General features: G+C 37.6%; 1 protein-coding gene across 1 annotated transcript; it reads right to left on the bottom strand.

Moving 5' to 3' along the window:
- Positions 1 to 2,551: 2,551 nt before the first annotated feature.
- LOC124361207 (extensin-like) lies at positions 2,552 to 20,900 on the bottom strand. Its single transcript, XM_046815248.1, has 4 exons — positions 20,804 to 20,900; positions 18,665 to 18,790; positions 4,681 to 5,310; positions 2,552 to 3,471 (listed from the first exon to the last, which is right to left on the bottom strand). Exons 1-4 carry the CDS (start codon positions 20,898 to 20,900, stop codon positions 2,552 to 2,554), a joined length of 1,773 nt encoding a protein of 590 aa, XP_046671204.1.
- Positions 20,901 to 21,336: the final 436 nt, after the last annotated feature.

Raw genomic sequence — 21,336 nt, forward strand, 5'->3', positions numbered from 1 at the left:
ACGATGATACGAGTTTATAAGAAATAAAGTAGATGGATTTTGACCGTAGAAGACTTCTCAGATATACTTATGAATATACTTCCTTGATCCTAGCAACAAATCAAACGTTACTGAAATACCTGACATACCTTACATCGGAGGTAGAATGCTGGAAACAGGCTGAAGTAGCCTTATTAAACTTGATATTTATAGTTTATTGATTGTGAAAATAGGGGGAACTCTACTATAGTGTCTTAAATGTAATTCAGTCCAACCAGAAATTTTCCTATACGCACTAAACTGTAATAAGAGCCAGTAACAAATTGTTTTAAACTTTTGAGCTTCTAACTTTTGAACACTAAAAATATATTTCCTTATCATGTTGAAATATGATTTAAAACATATTACGCTAAGAACTAACACGAAGGAAATAACTTTGACCGTAGGGTTTTTCTCACTGGTAAAAAATAATTGAAGTCGCGCTGAAATAGATAAAGTTACTCAATGTAATATTTTGTAATGTTGCACATAAATTCATGTTATTACATTGGTACTTATAACTCAGTTTTACTCTACTTGCAAAACATTGTTCTTTAAGCCTAAATTCTAGTTATTCTCAAATACACTAGAAGATGGGAATATCACTTACATCAGGAGTATTTATTATGATATCGAAAAGAATATGTCTACGACGTCCCTGTTATTCTGGCATGTACATACAATTCACTAATACTCCTTAACATTTTGTTTAATGTCCTAAGTGTGTATATGGTAAAAAATTTTCATTTGGAACATGAGATATGTCTCAGTCTTTAATTAAAATGTATGTATAGAAATAATAAAGAGGGAAAACACAAATATATTTAATATTTATACTTTAGTTCGTGTGAAGCGCATCAATGATTAAAAATAGTTGGGTAATCAGCCAGTTATCAGCTTCTCCAGACGCCTCAACTGTAGAATTAAATCGCAAGTGCCTGCGCGCTGAGGATTTAATATCGGCTGATGAGTCGTTCCATCACACCCAGCTTTGATTAATGCTAAAATAACTGAAGAGATAATCCTTCATTATATTCAGATGAATTTCATAATAGAATGCTAGATTACAAACACAATTTTTACTTTACTGTACAATTCAAAAGTTTGTGGTTGTAATGATTTTTCAGAATAGATGTTGTAAGAATAAAATTGTATTATTGTTCCTAACAAACGGTTTGTATTTGTAAGTATAGTCTGGTTTTAGACGTGATGTCCACACATGAGTTTTGGAGTCTGCAAGGCTTCCCTAGGTACTATGACGGATATTAGCATCTGTCAATTCAAAATTTTAGAGGAAAGAACTCTTTTGCTTTATTTTGAACTAACAAAAAATTAACAGGAAGAAGGGAGGGAGAGAGGAAGAGAAGAAGGGAGGGAGAGGGTAGAGAAAGAGAGAGAAAAGAAATGAAATATTTCTTTATTTGTCGCGAAATTAGGGCCTCATGGCCCTTTATTACATTTAACCTCATATACAAACTAGAAAAAAATATATTTATTTTTAAATAATAATAAAACTAAATATTGTATTGTAAAAATTTTACAATATAAACCAAAAACGTATAACTTTATTTTATATTATAAATAAAAAAATAAATAAAAAAAAATATAAAAATTTAAATTTGGGGTATTCGATTAAATATGGTATAATACAACATTGTTATAATCACATTACTCACACAGACCAAATATAATAACTATTTCTTGTAGGTTATTGATATAGTAGTATACTCAACTCCACTCTTCACAATCTCACACTCTTATCTCATTGACAGTGCAACCGCTGCAGATCGAGTCCTATGCCTCGACACCAGCCCAACCTTTCGCCAGATAGGGCTCTCTAGCGTCGCCTCGAAACAGTGGTACGCCTATTCATTGGATGTGTTTTGAAATGGTATTTTTCAGCAGTTGATGTGATTCTGGATTGCGGAGCACTGTCGAACCTGTGCAGAGTTCTATGACCCTACTCCACATTTGAGAGGACAATTTGGTAAGCGCGTTGGGGTCTATTTTGCTTGGATTGCGAGATGGTTAATTTGGGAAGTGGTCATAGGTGTTGTGGGGGTGGGTTTAGGTGGGCCTGGCATTTCGGATTTGCGGGGTTGTTTGTGATGTGGGGGGGTGTGGAGATGAGAGAATGGTGTGATTCTTGATGCTGATGTACACTTGTTCGGGGGCGGGCGGGGGCGGGGGGGGGGGCGGGGGGGCTGAGGTTTTGGAACCGGGCGGGAGGTAGCTGGGGGTAAGAAGGGGGCGGGGGGGGTGGGTGTGGACGGGCGGCGGCAGCGGGGGCCGGTAGGGGGGGGGCTGGGGGGGGGGGCGGGAGGGCCGTAGGGTGGTGCTGGGGGTCGTCGCTTATACTTTTTCATGGGCTGCGGGGCGGTTAGGGGGGACCGGGGGGGGGGTGGGGGGAGAGTTATGGGAGGGGAGGTCGGGGGGGGAGGGGAGGGTGAGGAGGAAGGAGAGAGGGGGGGAGGGGTGGGGGCGCCTGGGAGTGAGCGGAGGGGCGCTTGTAAGGGATATGGGAAGGCTATTTCTATGTTGGGGGTGGAGGGGGAGGGGGCGGCCAAGGAGGGTTGTGGGCGGGCGAGCATAGGAGTGTGAGGAAGAGGTATGCGGTTGGTGCGAGGAAGGGGGGAAGGGGAGTGGCTCCTAGGATGATTGGGAGTAGGGGGGGGGTGGGGATGGAGGGGGGGGATGGGCGGGTGCAAGGTTTAGGTGTAGGGAGGAGGCGCAGGGGAGAGGTGGTGGGTGGGGGGGTGGGGGGGGGGGGCGGGGGGGAGAAAGGGAGTAGCGTGGGGGTAGGGTGTGGTGGCGTGGGGGTAAGGCGGGGGGAGGGAGGGGAAGGGGGGTGACGAGGAGGTGTATGAGGGGAGGGGGAAGGGGGCGGCGGGGGGTGTGTTAGGTGGGGGAGGGGCGCGAAGTACGCGGGAAGTGCGGGCAGGGCGTTGTGATGGGGTGGAGGTGGGGGGGCCGAGTGTGGTGAGATGTCGGTGCGAGGTTGCGGTAGGTGAGTGGCTCGGTCAGGCTGGGGGGTAGCGTCGGGAGCGGGGGTGGTCACAGTAAGGATGATGGGGCGCGGGTGAGGATAATGTAGGACGGGGGAGGGGTGGTGCTGGAGGGGGTTGGGGTCGGAGCGGGGGAAGGGATGGAAGGAGGGGGGGGGGCGCGGGGGGAGGGGGTAAGTGGTTGGAGTAGGGGAGGGGGAGAAGGTAATGAGGGGGTATTGGAGTGAGGTGCTGGGCGGGCGGGGGCCGGTGGCGTTGGGCGGGGTGGGGGGGCGGGAGGAAGACGGAGGGGGGGGAGGGGGATAGAAGGGGGAGGGGAGGGGGAAGGTTGGCTGGGGTGTGGGTTGGGGGGGGATGTAGCTTGTTGCAGTGGGGTGGGGGAACTGGGGGGGGGGAGGGTGGGGGGGATGAGGGGACGGGGGCGGAGGGGGTGGAGTGGGACGGCAGGCTGGTAGGCGGGGGAGGGCCAGGGGGAGAAGCGCGGGGGGGTGGTTAGGGGGGCAGGGGTGTGGATGGTGGTCGCGAGAGGGGGGGGGGGAGGGGGGGGCGTCGGAAGGGGGGGGGGAGGGTACACAAGGGGGGGGGGAGGGTATATGGCGGATGGAATTTAAGGGAGCGGGCTGTAGACGCGGTAGGGGTCGACGTCAAGGCACGAGGCTATTAATATGGACCGTACAGGGGGGAGGGGGGGGGGGGGGAAGGAGGGTTGTGGGTGGATATAAAGGGAAAAGGGGGGTGGGCGGGGGGTCAGGTGTGGGGGCGTTAGGAAAGGGGGCGGGGGGGAGAAGTGGGGTAACGGCAGTGACAGAGCGGGGGCATAAAGTGTAAATGTTGAAGGATGGGCGAGGTCGGGGGGGGGGTGTGGGCGGAGGGGGGGGAGGAGGAGTTATTGAGTAGTGGGGGGGGGGGGGGTCGGGCGAAGAAAGTACGGGGGTGGGCGGGTGGGAAGGTCGGAGGATGGCTAGGAGTTGGTGAGAGGGAGTGGGGCGAGCGGTGGAGGGCTACGGTCGTGGGCAGGGATATCCGGGGGTGGGGAGGTGGGGGGGATGGGTGGAGGGGGTGGGGGGAGGGAAGGGGGGGTGGGGGGCGAAGTTCTGGTATCGTTGCCTCGAAATATTCGAAGAGTGCGATTTCCGGGGGGGAGGGGGGGGGTGGGTTGAGTGGGGGTGCGGGCGTGGGGTTTGGAGGGGAAGGGGGGTGGGGGGGGGGGTGGGGGGGGAGGGGGGGGGGGGGAGAGTAGCGTAGTGGGGGGGGGCGGGGTGGGGGGTGAGGGAGGGCAGAGAGGGGGGGGGGGGAGGGGGGTGGTAGCGAGAGGTGTCGCCACGGTGGGGGGGGGGGGGATGGTGGGGGGGATGGGAGAGGGGGGGGTGGGATGGGGGTGGGGTTATGTGGTGGGGGGGAAAGGGGAAAGGGGGGGGCGCTGGGAGGGGATGATGTTGGGGGGATGTGGTGTGGTGAATCGTGGGGGGCGACGGGTGTAAGTTGGGGGGTGGCGGTGTGATGTGGGGGGGGGGTGATGGACAATGGGCGGAAGGGGGCGCGGAGTGTTTTAGGTGCGGAGGGCAGTGGTCGGGAGTGGGTGGGGGGTGATTGGGCTGGTTGAAGGGTCGGCGGGGGGGGGGCTAAATCAATTTTCATTTTATGGGGTGGCGTAAACCCGGATGTGGGGCTAGGCTGAAGGGGAAGGAGCGTACTGTGGGGAGGCTCGGGGGGGGTGGGGGGAAGTGGGCGTAGTGGGGGGTATTAAGGTAGATGGTGGAGGTGAGAGAAGGGGGAGGAGTGTAAAGGGACGGGGAAGGCGGGGGGGGGGCGTGTTGGGGGGTGGTTGGGGGGGGTCGGGGGGGTTGTGGGCATGGTAAGGGCGGCGCGGGAGGGATTAGGAGGGAGAGGGGGGGGCGCGGGTTGCCACGAAAGGGGCAGAGGGCTGGGGGTGGAGGTGGGGGGGGCGCTGGTGCGGTTCGCTGGTAGGGGGTTGCTGACCAGAGCCGGGGAAGGGGCGTTAGAAGGAGTGAGGTGGATGTAGGGCGCGCTCGGGGTGAGCAAGGGGGAGGAGGGTGTGGGGGGGGGGGATGGGGACGGTAGAGGGAGGGAGTGGGCGAGGGGGGCGGTGGAGTGTAGGCGCCCACAAGGAGTGAAGGGGGGTAGGGTGAGTGGGGGGGATCGTGCGGGGCGCCGGGTAGAGGGAGTGAGATGATGGGGTAGTGATGGGCCGGGGTGGCGAGGGGATGGGGTTTTGCGGGGTGAATGGGGGGGGAGGGGTGGAAGGGTGGAACTGGGGGCGAGTGCGCTGGATGGGTTTTTTATCTTTTTCATGATGTCAATTTTTGTCATTCTTTTTTTCTTTTTTTTTCTTATTTGTTTTTTGTTTTTTTTTCTTTTTTTTGTGCCCTGGTTTTGGTGTTCTCTTGGGTTTTTCAAACAAAGCCACAGTCATGTCGTTCATCACACTGTTACAGTAAGATGAATGAGGCAGTATGAGTACCTTTAATTTTATTTAATTATTTAATTAACTTTAATTAACAAACAGTTTTATGTGAAGGTGGCAAATACCTCTGCAGTTTTTTCAGTTATGCATTGATGCAAAACTTTTCTTACAGGTCTCTGTCACTGCATCAGTCCAGCTAGAATACAGATTATTGTCAGCCAGTTCCTAACTTTATGTAATATAAGGTTGTACAGTTCTTTCACACGTAACGTTACGTAAGATATAAAATCACGATCACACAGATCGAGAGCGGCATGAGATATCACAAATGGTTTAGTTTTGTCCGTGGTTTTATTTTAAGTCGTGTTTACTAGTCAGTCGTCCAGTAACATTTTTTATGTCAGAGGTTGATTATGGTAATGCCATGTCGATTTGGTGTATGTTAACGTGGAAGATATATCTGGGGGTCATCAGATTATGTGGGACTTGCAGGGGGTGTACCAGTACCGGGCTCACGTCAGTATCGTACAAACACAAACAAGAGAGGCAAGTATGGACCCCTGTGAACACCACACTCAACACTCAGCCAGTCGGATGTTATGTCACCTACTTGTACACACTGCTTAGCCCAGACAGATAATACCTCAGTGAACATGGGAAATTTTATGAAAAAACCTCAATTATTCTCATCTTTAGCCTAGTCTGTAGTTTACACAATCAAAAGCCTTTCAAAATCATTGAGTGTCAGTATTGTTGCTTAGTTTTTGGTCCATTGCGAATCGTATATCGTCACAGTGACTTCAGTTAAAGCAGTTTTCAGTTACAATGTCCTGGTTCGAAATCCGGATTGTAAATTATTTAGACACGTTTATTTGGTGTTAAATAATTCAGTAATCTGGCAGTGCAACAATTTTTCAAGGGCTTTGGATAGAGCAGGCAAAATACATAATTGGTCTGAAAGTCTTGGCAAGTGTTTGAACTGTCTTCTTCTAATGGGCGAGACAAATAGCAGACTTCCAAAGGAAGGGAAAATACCCTGTAACAGTGACAAGTTGTAAATGTATGTAATTATTGGGAGGGTTGCAAAAAGACATGTTTTTTTATTAATCGAATTTGTATGCGTCAGACCTTTGAGCATTACGGCCAATACAGCGATGGCTTTCGAACGTCTAATTGTATTAACAGGTTTTTGAAAGTAAAATTTTGCATACTGTGCCGATGAGGAGACGGGAGAGAGGTGAGAGAGGAGAGAGCGATGAGAGAGAGGAGAGAGAGAGGAGAGAGAGAGAGAGACTTTTCTTTTTATATAAAATATTGTTATAAAAACGTGCTCAAGTACCTAAAAAATTTCATTCAAAATGCAAGAGCGGTATTGGATTGTATGCTAATTGAATTCAAATAGTAAATTCTAGTACAGCAAGTGCGTTGGTTAATTATTCATGACCATTTATTTAATCTTTGTTGAGATGTGCTTAATAGGCACAGGCTCTAAAAATATGCTGACATCAAAAACGTTGCAGTCAGGATGATACATTCCAGTAAAGTTTAAATTCATAGATTTATTTGCAAGCTGAGGGACTCATAAATAAAAAAAAATATATGTTGTCCCATAATTAAAGAAACTTTGTTATTCTTAAATTATGACATTGCAATGTACATAAGAAGCTTACGATAATTGATTTAGACCTAATAATATGCTGTATGGATAAATAAACTTAATATTGAAGGACGTAGTTATGAGTTATAGGAGATTTGTACAGAAAAACATTTGTGGAAAATATACGCAAAAATCTTAATAATAATGTGTCTAGTCTAACAATTTAGAGCAATCAAACACTCTAAAAATAAATATAAAAGTAATATTTTGACAAACACAACCATATTTTACGCTTAAAAGTTATTAGACAAATTTATAGTTTTTGCTAAATATGAGGCCGTTTTTTAAAAGTTATTTCTTGGCTAAACATGAGATTTACTAAGAAATTAAAGTATTATGATGAACTATTTTAAATGTTATATAATGCTAGGTAGGAGTCCGTCAAAGGCTGTTTCAAACAAGCTTATTTCAGGTTGCACTTTGAATTAGAGTCTACAGATGAAGTAAATCTCGAGATAATTTACCAAATAATTCATTTCCACTGTTTTCATTAACTTTGGCTTCATATGAATGTTTAATTACAGGTCTACACACAAAAAGATAATATTTCAAGACATGCATGTTAAATGTCTTGGTAATTAGATTACCTGTGTTAATATTTCACATAATATAAAGTAATTTTTATTATTTTACTCAGTTTGTTAAAAAAAAATATTCAGCTATGTTCCGTAGCCGTAAAGTTTGCATGTAAGACGTTCCTTAACGGAAAAATGTTCATTTACGCTCAGCAAAACCCATGGCTATGATAAGTACAAAATTGAATTCAGCATTAAATATATGGAAATGAAGCTTAATGCAAAATTTAAATTCTATATGTCAGTTAAATTTTTAGATATTTAACCAACATATAAGAAATGGATTTTCCCAGCCATTTTGCTTAGCCAAATTGTTCATAGGCATGTATGTTTGTATGTTAGACGTAATAAGGTAATAATCATATTGAGATTAAATTTCGATAAGTGCTCTAAAAACATATATAATAAATATATTTTAAGTGTTGTTTCTATAATAATATGTTTCTATAGTAAGTATATACATATTATACTGAAGAAAGCAAGTAGCAATGTGATAAGAACATAATACACTAAGAACGCGATTATCCGAAGTTGATGAGACTAAACTGATTTCGGATAATCAAATTTCGGATAAGGCGGATTACCATTAAAAGAATAGTTGTTACAGTTATTGAAACTCTGTGTAAGAGATACAAGTTATTGCTAGTGATTTGTACCACGGACTACGTTACAGACCAACGGAGCGTGCTACAGAGGATACACGCACCGAATTATGTTGTGCTCATTGCACTTATTACAAAACAAACCGACACAACGACGTGATTGTGTATAATTCCGTATACCACAATATGGATACTGCAAGTTACAATACTTAGTACCTACCACATTTCGAAATACTGATCCAAACGTATAATTAAACATTTTTTTTACAACGTGCAATAAGTTTAAAATTTAATGCCAATGACATAAGTTTAAAAAACCAACTTCACACATCTCATTGTATCAGGCTTCTCGTGTTATACAGTTTATATGACAAACGTCTATACATGATGCCCTCTTTCTTGAAGTTTTCGTTTAGAATACGATATTTAATCAAATCGAAATATAAGCCTATAGCTACTTAATTCGCTGTTGCCAATCCTAGAAAGGAGTACTTAGTCTCATAAAGTTTTGACGAAAGTACTGGCTACTTATTTACTGTGATTTTTCATTTATTATAATTCCATATTAATAAAAAAACGCGTCAGTGATTTTAAGTTAAAATTGTACGTCAAGGTTTGTCGTACATATTGGTTTGTTGTTATATGGCGTCCGCCTCATTAGAAATGAGGTTTTATTAATAGTATTCCTGTAAAGAATAACTACACGAACTTCAGAAAAATTAAAATCATGTAATATGCCAAGAAATAAGCTTAAAGTAAACTTAATCGTCTTTTATACTTTCCAATTTTCCTGCCTTTTTACGGTTGACTCGCAAATTTACGATGAAAGGAAACATTATTCATCCTTTATCCGTATATAAATCTACTTCTCAATTCCACCCTGAGTTGTCTTTTAGACTCTTTCTAAAAGTGTTACTTATATTGAATTTTTAATACATTTTCAACTGCAGACTATCTATTATATACAAACTTTTTGCTTATAACTATATTTACAAAAATGAATAATAGGTGTACAAGTGGAAATAAATATTGGACTTTAATACCATACATATACAGTATCAAATTACAAGCTAGGTTCTTCGTTACAAATTATTAACTTCCAATAACAATATAAAACACATCACAGTTTTAAAATCCAGTAGAATATCACAGTATCAAACACCCAAAAAAATCAGCTTTATTATAAGATGTGTAACATATGTAAGATTATCATTTATACAATATACTATCAATTCTGACATAACGTTATCATTTGTGTGCTAAATATCTCTTGGGTTTAAAATATAGAACGACTTTCAATTTGAATTTGGTCTCGCATATCCCTTTTAACTTCCATTGTTACTATTCCAATCCCATAAATAAATGCATACTTATGCATACATTGAATTAAAATTTAAATCTAACTTTATGAATTAGTCATTACACAGTTGTTATACATATCGAAAGAGATATTTTAATATTTGTCATAGAAAAATCGCGTTGTTTTAAATTGTGTAGAATGAAAGAACTAATTTGCTCACTTTGACGCTATTAAAACAGCAAAGTGCTAGTTAAAAGTTAAGACAGTATTTTGTTTTCTGTACAATTGGTGGTGACAATCAAACAAGCCACGTTAAAAACATAATGAAACAAGGTAGCAACATGCGACACCACGTGTCACATAATAGGCTTCCCTGGGTTTGTGCTGGCTTTAAAAGAGAAACTGTAGCAGCCTACTAAATAGTAGGCCTTAATGATGTTCAGCCGAATCCCATGAATGGACATGAACCAATAATAATTGTTTGTGTAGAAATCTCGTTTCAAGCTCAACCTTAAGTCTGCATATTAAATATTTCTCGGTATTAAGATTGTTAGGCTACATGTATTATTATTTAAAAATTTAAAATGTAAAACTCTTGAAGCACATTTATACTTCTTAATATATTACCCTTAGATTGAGTTTCTGTAATCTACTATGATAGTAAATAGGTTAATTCAAGTCAATTAACTAACGCCAACACTTAACCAAATATATAGCATGGAATAAGACTAATGGCTTTATTGTTATTTTGTCTCAGTTTTTGTATGAAGTTATTTATCCAATATAGAAATTTGAGCAGTTTAACCTAGCTAAAGTAATTTAAAGTAGTGTTTTCTTCACCGCTTAAATGATACTCCCTATTAAGATTGGAGCTAGTTTTAAATTACAGCTCCTTTTTAAAATAATTATTATTAATGATCGGTGTCTTCCAGTATTTACCCAACTGTAATGAAATATTTTTGCATTTTGTTTCTAAAGTCTATATAGATATTACTAAAATTATTTAGTGCACTATAAAGTATAAGAGCTGCTAAAAATTTGGATTGGAGCCGTTAACAATGTCTTTCAAAATTGTTTAAATTGCTACATTAATTAGAATTACGTCGTTTTCCCCCTCGGCAGAACAGTTTTTCAGCTTTTCTGTTTGTTACAGAAGCCCATAATAATGGTTTTCACGTACATAACAGCACTATATTCACCATGGAAACGATTGAGTATTACAAAGAAATTATAAGAAAGCCTATAGTAAATGTTGATGTTTTATCAGCAAGTTTTTGCTGACGTTTCTTGCAAAAGTTCAAATCAATAGTTCATTTAATTCTATATATTTCTGCAGAACGATAGGTAGAAAGAAATTCATACGGAAATTAATATTTATATTCCCCTAACCGAACATAAATTTAGTCAGCTTAAGAAGTGTTTCAATGAATGACACTCAGCCAAATTGCGTCGTTGGGCACTCAAAACCATACGACTCATTTTTGTCTAGTTATAAAATAAATTTCGTGCATATTTTAAAGACAACTGGCAAAATATTTCTCGAGACACCTTGTCATATGATACATTAAAACTTTTTTGAAAATTTCATATCAATGTTCAAATAATAAAAGTGCCGGTGACCTAGAACAGGCACTAAACAAAATGGGTAAAATCAAATCCTGACACCTATCTTTAACATAACTTTGCACTCTATTATATAATCTGTTTACAAGTTAAAATCTTATATGACTGAACTCATTTTATTTTTAAACTTAATTATTTTATTATTTTTCTAACAACTATCATTGTTTCCTATAAGCAATAGTTACCATAACCCATGGAGTGACACGCGGCGTCATGGAACTAAGTACCACTGTGCATAAATGAAGCTTTGTGCAAAATGTCAAGTCTATATGTCACATATGGTGTGGACCCAAGGACACTTAGACAGATATAAGCAAATTATTTTTTCCAGCCTTTAGATTTCTAATCCTTCGCAAATGCTCAATTAATCAGTGTTTGAATACAATGGTTTATCCAACACTAAATGTCAAAAATACGGCATATGATACGGTAATGCAATTCAAGCATTAGTATACTAGTACTATTAAAATAAAACTAACCGTTAGGAAAATAATAATCATTTTCAGTTTATTAATTATACAACAACGTTTCATAACTGGAACCTTACATTAATTCCCAGAATACATTTTATGTTACGTTACAGGTCTTAAATATATTTGCTTTAATTTTAAATGCTCATTTCAATACGAGCTGACAAAGGCACGCAAGATTAAATCACTACTAATTCTATTATCTGCATTTCCAATTCTTGTAAAAAAGGCCAGTTCTTTTATCCTTCCTCAAAGATAATTGTCCATGGAGTATAGTTCCGGAGATCTAGCTGGATATAACATAGTTAGCCCTCTGCCAAAAACATCATTCAGAGAATGTCCGATTCAGTGTGGCACGCACAGTAAGAGCGAACTTTCGTAGGGCGTTATCTTGATAGCATGTGTATGCCTAATTTCTGGAGTTAGTTCCATACGCAGTTTTAAAATAATATCTACAAGTAAATCGTATATACATATTATTCATCGTCCAAAGACTGTTAAAATGATTTGTCACATCTAGTTATTTGAAATTTTCGAGATAGAAACCAGAAACTATCATTTTCGGTCACTCGCTGTATTTTAAATGCAACAGAACCCAATTGTGACATTCGTCGTGTGCCATTTATTAAGGTTGTTTATTAACTTACTTTTTATTGCATCGCTCGACGTCAAACGGTTGAAGCACAGGATATTGCGGTTGTAATACCTAATTAAAAAATGCTTGTTGCATTCCACTAATGCATTAATTTTAATATTGGCGCTCTGATTCTACGAAAGCAATTACTGAATGTGCCACTTTACTGTTAAGTATTCAGTACGTTGTTATACAGTTTTAATTGCTTTGTGGTGCTACAATAGTACGTAGCCACTCTTAAGACTATATATTATGCTGAATTTATACAGTGTTATTACAAAAGTGAATATAAATATGTTAATTTGTTCATGTTATAAGCAACTGGGACTGCTTGTAACTCAAGCTATCCCAAAACGCTGTATACGCGATACTAAATCAGTTCACACAATTTTATACCGTAAAATAAAAGACAAATAAATTTTAGGCCCTATAAATATATAAAAATATAGGTCATGGAATAAAAGACATACAAAATGATACATATGGCATGTCGATAGCCTATATATATATATATATATATATATATATATATATATATATATATATATATATATGAAACGGCTGTATAAAATTTATTTTATACATTTCATGCCCAATAAAATCGACGTAACTAATATTCCCGAGGAATAAATTAAACTATTATATTCTTTTACAGTTTATTAATAAGTGGGTTTTAAAACATGAAAAAAACATCAATAGTGTTCATTTTTTGAAAGCTAGAAATCTTTTAAGAATTGTAATAGACTTTTAATAAATATTTCACAACTACAAATGTTATTAAAATTGCCCAATTGTAGTTACATTCCATACACCGACTTGACCCTTTAAAAATATTTAGTGAGAGGTATAAGAGATTTAAAAAAAGGGTTTATGATAATTCTTTCTACTTTACTAAACTTATAAGATATTTTAATCATAACTCATAAACATTTATAACTGTATTTTTCAAAATTCTTAAGAATGATTCGGCAAATTCGAAAAAGATACAATTGAAATTAATAATTTTTATCCTCAAAGAGGCCAAATTTGACTACTTCAAATAGTCAATAGTTTATTTCTATAAGGCCTTCCTTGGTGAGGTAAAATTTTACTTTTGATGGGAAAATATATTTCAACTGAAAATGGTGTTATTTTATTAGGTTATTAAATGTAAACATACCTATGGTTACAACAGGTTATTTTTTAGAACCTAACTAAAAGGAATACAAAATAGAACTCGGTATAAGTATTATAATATACCACTAGAAACAAATATTCAAGTTTTCGTTTTATACTTTTCCTTAATATTTACTCCTTTTAGAGAAAAATAAACAGTTTTTTATTTTATCCCAGTAGGCTAACTAGGTATAAAACTACTTGCTTTCTTATGAAAATTTAAATGTAACACAATTTAGTTTTCAAATACGATAGTACTTACTGTATGTTCAAAATATAATACAAATCTGTAAAACTTTAATTGCTTCAAATGGAAATTCTTGTAATGGCAATTGTATATCTGCGTCGAGAAGGTCATTCACTTGATTAGACTAATGCATGTGATTTGGATGATAACTAGTTTAGCTTCTATTATCTACAATACAAAGTAGTTCTATACAATAGTTAAGGCGGACATTATGATGTGGCTGGAGTGGGATGATTAAACTGTCGTGTGAGGTACTAGGCCCAGAAAGATATATACGATATATAAGTATTCAGCGTTACTGAAGCAATTTATTGTTATAAGTTGAGAAAATATAGTTTACCAGACATACTGCGATAGAAAACCACTGACATCGGATCAATGAACAGATCTCCGTGTTCCCATTTAAATAGAGACAGCGGAATGTTTTTTGTAAACATTGTTCATATCATTTTATACGGTTTTCCTGCACAGGGATGGACTTTAAATTTTATAGCAGAGATCCAGGTACCAAGTGTAGTATGGTAAATGTAGCAAAAATAAAAATCTCATTAGTATAGGCTTCAACTCATGTATAATTGTATACTTATGTATTTTTCACATTGAAAAATGATAGCAGTAAAAAATAATTTTTGTTTATTCAATATCAAAAACATAAATTCCTATAATATTTTAGTAAAAACATTACTATATATTTCATAAGATTAATTTTTCAACCCTTATTCAAACAATATTTGTTTATTTTGCTATTATTATCCAACATTACTTGCATAAGTAGAAAATCATGTGAGATCTCATAGAATTCTTTAATGAAAGAACATTTAGGAGATTCAATTTTGAACGGGAAATTGGAACGCAAGCATGGAAAGTATATTTATCGTCATGTGAGTATTAGTTTCACTAATCGAACGAAATATTTACTACAAAATCATGAGTATCATAATAGATAGCCTACAAGAGTACATTCAATAAGTTCCAAACTAGATTTTTATGTCTTCATGGTTTAATATGCTATGAATTAATCATGAAATGAATTTATAGTTTGAACAATAGGAATACTAGTAATATACTAGCTGATCAACGTGTTTTATCTAAATTTCTAAGGTATAATAAGAATATACTTGTTGGGAAATATATTCAAAAGTAGTTTACATTTGAATGTTTATGATTAAAAGACACACCTATTTAATATTTCAAAAATCAAGTGAATCAAACTATGTGAACAATAACAGTGAATTTTAAGTGCTTTGTCTGAAAGATTCCTCAAAATTATGTATACAAGTTATAACTTGTTATATGAAACAAATACAACTTAATTTTGATAATATTTTTTAATGCTTAAAACATTTCATTAAAGCTTTCAGTGTATATACAATGATATAAAAAATACGACTGAACATAACTGTGACAGCTGAGCAGCAACAGCAACGTCAGCGTCAGTGCAGAACATCAGCCATGCAATAAACCTTTACGAGTACATGAGGTCTCTCTGTTGGTCGTTCTTGGTCATGGCACTATCTATATGTTTGTTTAGAGGATTTTTAAAAATATTTTAGTAATAAAACAATTAATGTACGTATTAAAAGCTACACATATTATTCACTAGGGCTTATCGAGTAAACAAATACCAATTTAATAGTTTGAAAAGAGTTCAAAAACTTTGATTGTTTTATTTGTTTTAAAATTAAAGATACTAACAAGATTTAACCACACTTAATTATAAAACCAGTTTTAATTGAAGATTATTAACAAAGGCACTTCCGCAATATTTGTATAAACAAAGAAAATAATAAAGTAAAAATAATTAAAAGTAATAATATCAAAGCACTGAGGTTCAACGTACTAAGAAACTTAGATGATTGTCCTATTCAAAAGCCCAATATTACTCATTTACTAATTCTTCTTTAAACTGTGTCTTGATTTACAAAGTTTCTATGAGGGCAATGTTCGAAAAAGTGTCCCGAAACATTTTAGAATTCGAAATATTTTGATTGATAAAATTAGATGTTCCAGTCACTCCACACTTGATGACATTTTCTGCTGAAGTTAGTCAAAAAGTTTGTTTTCCGAAACATTTTTGAAAACATGTACTTCGTTACTATCTAGCTTTTTCACTATGCAATGAAGAATTGGAAACATCCAATGTATCAGAAATACTATTTACACTGTTATAAACCTCACCATAGTAAAAAAAATCTGTGAATGTGTTCACACAGAGTACTCAAAACAAACAGGCTTCCTTAACATTGTGATATGGCATTTATACAGTGGCTTAAGGAAAAATAGGAGAATGAACAATGGTAAGCTTAACCGAGCCATGCTGTCCTAGTCTGCAGTTCAAAAACAAGAAGATCTTTACAACGCAAAACCTATTATAAGCGATTATTAAATGTTGATGGAATTCTTTATAGATTTACAATTTATACAAGAGCTTTTCATTCCTACGTATGCATTATACGTACATATAATTTCTCTATCGGGATAACAAGGCAAACTCAACTATGACATTTTTAATATTTTAAACAGAAAATAAACTACAACATCCTGAACTAGATGCTTTTTGGTCGAATTAGGTTTTGGAAAAATATATTAATATTTTTTTAATCGGGGCAATAAGGAACCCTCACCTGTGGTACAGTGAATATATTTAACCAGAAGTGAACTTATATGGCCTGACATTCTCTGACTGACGCGACGTAGGCATTTTCTTCAACAATGCAAAATTAAATATAATAATAAACAATGTTCATATGTTACTCTAGTAAACTTATCACTTGATCTGATAATAAAGGTGGTAAGAAGTGTTATATAAAGCATAGTCCTCGCCTAGTGTACTATTTGACTGTCTGTCTAAATGACAATTCATTCAGTAAAAAATATCTTTAAATAGAATAAAAGCATAAAGTTCAAACTTTGCAAAGTGTTTATTCTAATGTATTAAGTTAAGTTTCAGAAAAGTATATCAGTTTTCAAACTGGCGGATGTTCATAATTTTCAAACATTAAGAACTCAAAATAACGAGGGATTGTAAGCAAAATTTCTGAAAATAGTATTATATAGGACACTTTGTACAATAGTAATGAATCTGTTTTTGTTAACATTTCAAGTTGTTTAACCAAATTGATATTTAAATTATTTTTTATTTATTTACTTGTCATTAAATATAGAATTAGTTTTTTTACAATTTTACTATTATACCTTTTTCAGATAAAATTTCATGAAAACAGATTGTTTATAGATATAGTAGTAAATCATGTCATTAAAAGTACAGTGGAGTGCCACTAATCCGAAACAGTTGAGACCGAAGGATTACACGATTGTTCGGATTAGCTGGAATGACAGAAAAACACGGTTTTAGGCATGAGAATATGTCTATCTTGTTATAAAATTATCAACATTGTTTACTAAATACGTACTCTGACTTTGTACACTAAATTCATGGGAAAATTTGGGGAACTGCGAATACTAAGGACAGTTTTCAAGTTACAGTTCACCATAGTTCACTTTTGTAGCGCACATTAGACATTAGGGTGGCTCGAAAAAAACCTTTTTTGGAGTAATCAAATTCTAATAGCGCAAAAACACTTGCGCATAGACGTCATTATTAAGGAAAAAATATAAAATAAAATCATTTTCAAAATTTGAAATCGCGCAGAGGGCTTAAAGTTACGAAAAAAAAAATAAAAATTTTCGAAATTTTCGAAAACACGCAAAAATTCAAATTTTAATTTTTTTTTGTCTAATAGTTAAAAAAGGGTTTAAAGAGTGGCCTTAATAAATATAAATAAAAATTTAGACTTATTCCTTTTTAACTGAAACCGCGCAAAAGGCCTGAAGTTGAGGCGTTTTTGAAAAAAACCGATGTTTCATGATTTTTAACGATTTTTAAATATATGCCTCAATCTAAAAATTAGTAAGTTAATATTTTAATAGACTGAAAATCCATTCAAAATTGTTCTCCCAACACAGAAAACATACTTTCCGAACAGATAATCCTAAACTGTATTCGCGCAAAACGCCGAAAGTAAGGTACTAGTTAGCTCTCCTCAAAACATACTCCCCTTCCGCTTGGACGGATAGACTCGCCCAGGCTACGGGACACGCGGGCGGTCAGTTGCAAATCATCCGCGTTACTGCTAGTGCTTACGTTGTTTAGTGCAATCAAACAGTGATGTGATGAACATTGTGATAAAGTGTTTTTTATATGTTGTAATTTTGAAATGGCATGTCCAAACGCTCCCCGTGTCACAAGACAGACTATTGCGTGCCCTATCATCGGTGTGTGCCCAAAGAACTAAGTGGATTGTCGCTGCCCAACATACGAGGACATCCTGCTCTGTTTTGCTTGGATGAGAAGTATAAACGTTTTTTGTTATTTAGCCCTAATAATAAGAAAGAATTAGGATTTTTAGCAATTGCCGATTGTGTAGCTACTGAAGTAGTTGGAATTTACAACAAGGCCACAATTCCAACAGTCCACACACACTCGTGTGGTCCAATTGAATCCAATCATATTACAACTCTTATATTGCATTAAAAAATCTTATAACCGAGACTGTGAAAAAGATTTTTACAAGAAAAAAATTGAGGCTTTCATACAGAATGCAAAAAGCAAACTTTTTGATATTGCTGCGTGTAAATGCAAAATAACTTTGAATTGCACATGTGGTACTGTCATCTGTAAGGGCAACTGTCCTTTGATTGTAGCCTGTAAATTTGATAAAACTAGAAGAATTCCAGACATTGAGTTTGAAATTTATGTATGATCAAAGAACAACCAGAATTATGGCTATTGGTAGTTTAGATGTACAAGAAACAACTAAATTAAGAAAGAGAGAAGAGCACAATTGTTGTCTCAAGAATCGCAAACTACTTTTGAGCCTAGTACTCCCAGTACAAGCAAAGGTGCTATAAGTGGTTGCAGTAATGAAAAAAAGAAAATTAAGAAAAATTTACCAGATGTTGAGTGTGATGTAGGGGTTTTGTTGCCTTCTTCGTCTACACAAATGCGTTCAACGTTGACAACAACATCCTTGATGAGTGACAGGTTCGGGGTGTCGGACAGAGCCACCGCAGCAATAGCTACTGGTGTCTTGCACGATTTGGGAATAATATGTGATGAAACATGGCAAAAGTAATAGACAGAAATAAAATAAGAAGAGAGAAAGAGAAGATTCGAAAAGTAATTACGGAAGAAGACAACCAGATGAAAGAAGTAAACGCAATCTATTTTGACGGAAGAAAAGACAAAACTATAACTCAGGAGAAGATTGGATCGAAAAATGTACCGGAGGACTATAAAAGAGGAACATGTCAGTGTGATAAGTGAGCCTTAGGTGGTAAATACATTGGCCATGTAACACCAAAAAACGGGACCGGGAATGGAATTGCGGACAGTATTTGGGAACACTTAGAAAGTAAGGGATTTGATATGAGTGCAGTGGAGGCCGTCGGATGTGATGGAACAGCCACAAACACTGGATGGAGAAATGGTGTTATACACAAAATAGAACTTAAGTGTCGCCGTTCGTTGCAATGGTTTATATGTTTGCTACATTTTAATGAATTGCCATATAGGCATTTATTTGAACACTTGGATGGAACTACAACAGGGCCAGCTTCATTCAGTGGTTTAATCGGAAAACAACCCCCTGGCTGTGAGAAACTTCCTGTTGTAGATTTTGAGCCGATACAATCAGAATTAATTGATATTACTAAATCCAATCTGAGTAAAGATCAGCAGTAACCTCTTAGACATTGTAAGAGCAGTCAACACAGGAATCTGTAATCCAGACTTGGCTGCTAAGGATCCCTGGACCCATCAGTCACTCTCGTTGGCTTACCTGTGCTAACCGGGTTTTAAAATTGTATGTCTCCCAAACTAGTCCAACAATTGAGTTACAGACTCTTGCAAATTACATAGTGAAGACATATGCGCCTGTGTGGTTTGATATAAAGAAAAACCTGGACTGTGAAAGATGGACCGAAGCATATTTTGAAGGTAGTCAAATCAACCAGATATCTGCCAGAAAGTATCAAGAATATCATTGATCCAGTGATTCAAAGGAACGCATTCTTCTGTCACCCCTGAAAATATCATGTTGGTTATGATAATGGATAAGAACCCAAACATTAGAGAAGTCGGATACAGGAGGATCCTAAAATCTAGAAATGAGTCATTAGCCGAAGGATTCGTTAGAGACTTCATCATACCTTCAATCAAGTTTAGTGCAAACAACTATACCGAACTAATTGATTGGTCTACCTGTAAGTTAACACCACCGCCACTTCTGTCTAAGATGTCAACTGAACATATTGCTTCTTTATTGAAAGAAAAGGCCTTACCGGATTTAACTACCTCAAGTTCCCATGCCACACCCAGGCAGTTGAGAGGTGTGTAAAAACTGGTTACAGAATCAGCAGAAAAGGTGTGCGGGCAAGAAAATCGAGATGGATATACATGTGTATTAGAGCTACCTTAAAATCAAGACAGCTGATGCCCCACATTTGATTTCAAGTCACAATTCAAAGGAGTTTCCATCTAAATAACCTTTTGCCTGTCACAATAACATGCATAATGTATAATATGATGGAATAAGATGTGATTGGCTAATAAATTTTATTTGATTATCACTTGCAAGAGTCTTAATACAAACCTAAATATAATATGTTATGTAAACACACGTTAAATATTGAAAATCACAAAAATTATCATAATCATGGAAGATCGATTTTTTTTTACGAAAACCCCCGCATCTCTATAGGCATTTTGCGCGATTTCAGTTTAACGGAATTAGTCTAAATTTTATTTATATTCATTGAGGCTATTCTATAAGACCCTTTTTAACTATTAAAACAAAACAAAATTAAAATTAGATTTTTTTGCGATTTCGAAAATTGCCAAAATTTTTTTATTTTTTTCGTAACTTTAAGCCCTCTGCGCGATTTCAAATTTTGAAAATGATTTTATTTTTTATTTTTTTTTCCTTAATAATGACGTCTATGCGCAAGTATTTTGCGCTATTAGAATTTGATTACTCCAAAAAAGGTTTTTTCGAGCCACCCTATTAGACATGTAAACGCGCTAAAGACTACACTGTAGTCCCCCTCCCTCATAGAACAGCTTCACATCACTGTAGTCTGCAGTGGTCGGCAGTGTGTCGCCTGGAGTCAGTGCAAACATCAATTCCATTGTTGTGATTATTTGTGTAATAAAAGTGTGAGAGCTAGTTGTTATGGCGTGTATACGAGAACCTTTGTGATAAAGGAGAATTGGTGCCACACGCAGACGGTGCAACAGCACCTGACCTTGCACTATGATATCCAGAGCAACAGGCTACTGCTACACCTGCAGATATCATGTAGGCCTATATGACAAGATGGCGAAATTAATCGTCATCCAATAGATTTTTTCACTGTGACAAAAGACAAATCCTAAATTTATGTCTTTTAACATTTGAATAGTTTATTTCAGAAACCCCCTAACCGACATTTTTTTTTAATTTGACTTTTTGTTAGAAAACTATAGTATTAGTATAAACACACAGTTTGGTGTAGAAACCAACACTAAAATGCAAGTGAATATTTCTGTTTAGTGCAGAAACCCCTCAAGTGACAACACTTGAGGG

Source organism: Homalodisca vitripennis, chromosome 4 (genome assembly GCF_021130785.1).
Source record: "Homalodisca vitripennis isolate AUS2020 chromosome 4, UT_GWSS_2.1, whole genome shotgun sequence".
NCBI classification, from domain to species: Eukaryota; Metazoa; Arthropoda; class Insecta; order Hemiptera; family Cicadellidae; genus Homalodisca; species Homalodisca vitripennis.

What these genes read in the sequence shown, in the direction of transcription:
- LOC124361207 (XM_046815248.1), bottom strand. Translation starts at nt 20,900, where the DNA reads ATGGAATTGATGTTTGCACTGACTCCAGGCGACACACTGCCGACCACT. An exon ending in TGAGGGAGGGGGACTACAGT is followed by an intron (nt 18,791 to 20,803) that starts GTAGTCTTTAGC and finishes AGACACCAGTAG; the next exon opens with CTATTGCTGCGGTGGCTCTG. An exon ending in TACATCACACTCAACATCTG is followed by an intron (nt 5,311 to 18,664) that starts GTAAATTTTTCT and finishes AAACCCATCCAG; the next exon opens with CGCACTCGCCCCCAGTTCCA.